The sequence below is a fragment of the Galendromus occidentalis genome, unplaced genomic scaffold (genome assembly GCF_000255335.2).
Source record: "Galendromus occidentalis unplaced genomic scaffold, Mocc_1.1 scf7180000076393, whole genome shotgun sequence".
NCBI lineage: Eukaryota > Metazoa > Arthropoda > Arachnida > Mesostigmata > Phytoseiidae > Galendromus > Galendromus occidentalis.
Window position 1 is genome coordinate 1 of NW_003804382.1, and position 4,963 is coordinate 4,963.

At 49.3% G+C, this 4,963-nt stretch overlaps 2 protein-coding genes across 2 annotated transcripts; both read left to right on the top strand.

The window, feature by feature from the left end:
* Window positions 1-1,844: 1,844 nt before the first annotated feature.
* Window positions 1,845-2,421, top strand: LOC108865183 (uncharacterized protein K02A2.6-like; the record flags this gene model as incomplete). Its single annotated transcript, XM_018641957.1, has 2 exons — window positions 1,845-2,092; window positions 2,176-2,421. Coding segments are annotated over 2 exons (494 nt in total), but the record flags the coding sequence as incomplete, so codon positions are not given.
* Window positions 2,422-2,607: 186 nt separating this feature from the next.
* Window positions 2,608-3,330, top strand: LOC108865184 (uncharacterized). Its single transcript, XM_018641958.1, has one exon. The coding sequence runs from the start codon at window positions 2,608-2,610 to the stop codon at window positions 3,328-3,330; it is 723 nt and encodes a 240-aa protein (XP_018497474.1).
* Window positions 3,331-4,963: the final 1,633 nt, after the last annotated feature.

Here is a 4,963-nt window from a genome sequence, read left to right on the forward strand (position 1 = left end):
CAGCCCCCACTCTGACCATGTTTGACTGCTGCTGACTTCGGGCATGCTCTCCAATGGTAGTCTTCGACTTACAGAGCGTATATTCCGATTCCTGCTATTGCCACGGGTGCTCCGACCGGAACGGAGGATCATGGGGTACTCTGGCTGATGAAGCTCCGGAGGACAAATCGAAAAGGGCTGCGATGCTTCTGAACGACGCAGTTCTTTCAACGGACTCCAACGACTAAAATCTAACGGAATCCTAGACCTATCGGAATTTCGATCTCTCCGCTCAACCATGAAAAATTCAAAATTACACCACAGGACTCCCACTCTCTGTGAGAGGGGAGGCAGAACCCTGAACCCATAATATTCATCCACAGAGACCGTGATTCCTGTCTCTCCAATGGAAATTCAATGGAAATTCAATGGAAAATCAATGGAAATTCTATCTTTAGCAAAGCACCTTTGTAGCACCTTTGTGGTGCTCAAGCGCCCTCCGGCGGGAGCCTGCCGCACTGCCCCCTGGCGCTGAGCGCCGAGAATACGGCTGTGTACAGGCCTACTGCGCACCTAACCGGACTTGTCGCATACCGTTTGGACATGCGAAAAACGAATTCGGAATTGAGCAGCGGACGACGATTCAATTTATTCAGGAAGTTTCATCGCTTCAATACTCTCAGAAGCTGACTGCTGAAAGTGGATAGTACCCGGAGCCTGACTGCTCCCTCATCCTGAAGACACTCGGACTTAGCAGTTAGGGGAGGTGTTGAGGTTTAGGTAGAAACTGGAAACTACTAGTCCTCGTTCCGTACTAGGACTATGACTCATACCAACCCACGGGGCCATATACCCGTGACAGTAGTAAAATACGTGAGTCACCGGGGTTATACCCCGAAGTTACGACTCTAGCATGATACCCTTGAGGTAGTACGAAATTGGGCTAGCACCCCACATGCTGGGTACACCCAATAGCATTCTAGGACGCTACTTATGATAGACCAGGGTAGCCTTATCCTATGTATATGTATGTACGGATCAGGACATGTAAGGAGGAGCTTAGACTCCTGCCTAGGTATAAAAGACCTAAGATTTCGAATAAAATTCACTGTGGTATCTCCCTCTCGTGAGATCGCATCTCTGTGTATTCCTGAACGGGCTGCTCTTCTACTCCTGACCAGAGCTACGAATCTTGACCTTCAACAATTACCAAAGCAGCAATTAGACCCAAAACAGGCAAAACCAAGCCTCCCATCGAGGAACCGATAGAGCCTGTCGACAAGTCCTCTCGTCTCGAGAGAGCTCTTCAGCTCGTCAGGTTTAGAGAGAATGAACGTGATGATTTGCGTGAACAACTACGCAAAATGCAGAAAAAGCTTGACATTTCAGCCAAAGGAAATATGGAGCTGAAAATAAGACTCGAGAAACAAAGGGAAGAGTTCTTTGAGTACTTGGACACAAGGCTCATCAGATACTCCGAAAAGAACAAAGAGCGCACATCGAGGGAAAGACCTGCCGATTCAAACAATGATATCGGCTCGGACCTTAATTCTAACTATGACGAGGATTAGCCATTTGTTGGGACTGTGGACTCGCTATTCCCAGCTTCGTTATTGCTAAGAGAGTTTCAATAAATAGACGGGGCGCGCAGACGCCACGTCACTTGATCACTGATTGCTAAGCTGTGTAGTCGCATCTCCGTGTAGCCTTCTTAGCCGCATACGAACTTAACTTTGGCGCAGTCGATTGTTGAACAACGGAACGATCGAGGCTGTGGAGCAATCGAATCGGGCGACACCCATTGTGGTTATCGAAAAGCCGAATGGATCTCTGAGAGTGTGTGCTGATTACTGATTTGAATGCAGCCCTGAAAGATTTGAACCATCCGCTACCGAACATGGAGGAAATCATGTCGGAGTTTTCCGGAAGTAAAGTCTTCTCCCAGCTCGATCTCGCCGATACGTATCTACAACTTCGGCTCGATGAGGAGAGTCAGCCGTATACGACGATTTCTACACATCGTGGCCTGTTCAAGTACAAGCGGCTAGTGTTCGGGCTCGAAACTGCTCCCGCTATCTTCCAGAAGGCTAGCAAGCGCTTGCCGGACTGGAAGGTATCCTGGTGTACCTTGATGACATCCTTGTCATGGCGCAAGATCCGACCTCGCATCGACAGCGTCTTCTGGCTGTTTTGCAGCGTCTCCAAGAGTGGGGATTCCATTTAAGACTAGAGAAGTGCACAGTTGCTCAGTCGAAAGTCAAGTATCTGGGTCTGATCGTGTCAGAAAGGGGTATCGAGGCGGATCCGAAGCGGATCTCGGCGATTCAGGCATTGGCTACACCTATTTCCAAGAAAGAAGTTCGGTCGCTCCTCGGGTTAGTCAATTACTACGGGAAATTCATACGTCAACTGTCGGGAGATCTCGAACATCCCGCCAAGTAACGCGCACAGACATCTCAGCGCGCGTCTGCTTTGTCCATAAATAAAAACACGTAAGTCGTTTGTGATGCCTCGACCCGGCCTGTTGGTTTCTTACATGGCGCAGTCGAAAACTTAGAACCAAGAAAAAAAAAGAGGTGTGCGAAGAAGCAGCAAATAATTGTGGAACCGAAATCTACAGGCTAGAAAATGACAGCCGAGCGAAGAAAGAATAGACAGCCGGATCCATTCCGTGCGGTACAGGGTGCCGACAACAGTGAAGCGTGGAAAGATTTCCGAGAAGCATTCTCGGACTACGGCCTAGTCGAGGACCAATGCAAAGAGACTCCGGAGAAGCAGGTTGCCATATTCCGTGCCTGCTTGGGCGACCACAATAGACAGTTATTGAGGAGCTTGAATCTCGGAGCAATCCTGAGCAATGACGTTGCGAATCCGGAGTCACCGTGCCGAACACTCAAGGAAATCATAAAGAAGCTCGATCAGACGTTCGCACCGCATGAAAACGTTCACTTCCATCGCCACCTGTTCTCAAGAATCAAACAGAGCGAGGGCGAGACGGTGTCGGAATTCGTAGGACGCGTCTATAAAGCAGTGAAACCATGCAAGTTCACAGCAGAGTCGGAACTTGTCATGCACCAACTCATTAGTGGAACCTGTATGGAGGCGGCGAGACGTATCGTTTTTGAGGCAGACCGATCGAAAATTTGGGAGATCGAACACGTCATAGCCGTATTGAAGCAAACGGAAGCAAACAACGAGCAACTGCCAGCATTCAGAAGAAGAAAAAGTCCTGCCATCGTCGAGACGACAATCTGGACAAAAGACGAGACCCTGGCAGAGAAGAAAATCATCAAGCATGCGTGGAAATTGGCCGTCCAGTTCTCAGGCAACATCGAGCAAGCACATCTGTGAATTCTGTGGCAGCTCGCATCAACCCAGACGATGCCCGGCGTACGGACATCGTTGCCAAAACTGTCGCAAGATGAACCACTTCGAACTGGCGTGCAAATCGGGAAAACAGCAGCAAGTATATCCGTTAGAGCAAGAGAGTCGAGAATGGAGCACGCAGCAAAGCTCCGCAGGCGAGGACGACGAGGGCGATGATCATGACATCTTCGCCATCTCGGAGCACCTGCAGGCAAAGAGCAAGTTCTTCGCTCTGCTGAAAATGCCAAACGGATCCCGTATGCGAGCTCAGATCGATTCAGGCGCCACCATCTCCGCTTTGAGCCTCGAGACCTACCACAAGGCTATGGAGGCAGGCGGAATAACGAAGAGATTAGACGAAAAAGGCTCTACACTCTTGAAGACATACAACAACACCAAGATGAAGTCCTTAGGAGAGTGCACTTTGAGATGCGAATACGATCGTAAGCAACACCTGATTCCATTCCAAGTGCTCAAAGAAGAAGTCGACACTTTGCTTTCTGGACGGACGTGCTTGAAGATGAATATTATCAAACTCCACGACGATGTACAGCAAACATACAAAATCGAGACGACGACCCAAAATACGAGCAAGATGCTTCAGGAATTTGATGACGTCTTCAAAGGTCTAGGGTGTGTAGGACCGCCAGTGAAGATCAAGACCAATCCAGAAATCATACCGAAGCAAGCAGCACCACGCAAGCCAGCAGTGGCAACAAAAGATGCATTCGTCGAGAGAATACGACGGATGGAGAAAGACGGAATAATTGAGAAGGTCAACTACCCAACAGATTGGATTTCGAACTCCGTCGTGGTCCCTAAAGCGGACGGGAGCGTACGAATCACATTGGACCCATCAGAACTCAACAAAGCTATCCAGAGACCGCGATATGCAATCCCCACATTGGAGGACCACCTACCAATGCTCGCGAAAGCTAAGTGGTTCACCATATGTGACGCGAAAGATGGATTCTTCCAATTGCCACTGCACAGCGAAAGTACCGACCTAACCTGTTTCTGGACGCCGATCGGCAGGTATAAGTACCTCCGAATGCCACAAGGAATCTCCTCAGCAAGCGAGGAATATCAGCAAAGACAGATAACCGCCTACGACGGACTCAAGGGATGCCTCGTGATAGCAGATGACACTCTAATCTACGGAGTAGGCGAGTCAGATGAAGAAGCCAAAGAAGATCTTGACAGAAATTTGAGAGCGCTCCTGCAGAGAGCCAGGGAAGTCGGTTTAAAGTTCAATCGAGAGAAAGTACAACTTTGTCTCAGGGAGGTCCGTTACATGGGCCATGTGATCTCAAACCAAGGGGTTCGTTCCGATCCGAATAAGGTTCGGGCCATCCTTGAAATGACTCAGCCCGAGAACACCAAAGCTGTTGAGAGATTCTTAGGAATGATAAACTACCACCTGCCATTCATTCCGCAATTGTCAGAACTGACGGCCCCGCTGCGAGAAATCATCAGGAAAGGAAACAAGTTCGTGTGGATGGAGACACAAGAGAGAGCGTTCAAGGAAATCAAACAACGCCTCGCGAACTCCCCCACACTGGCATACTACGACGTGAAGAAACCCGTGACCATACAGACGGACAGCTCCGATCTAGGT

Coding starts and splice junctions, on each gene's coding strand:
- LOC108865184 (XM_018641958.1), top strand. CDS start 2,608: ATGACAGCCGAGCGAAGAAAGAATAGACAGCCGGATCCATTCCGTGCG.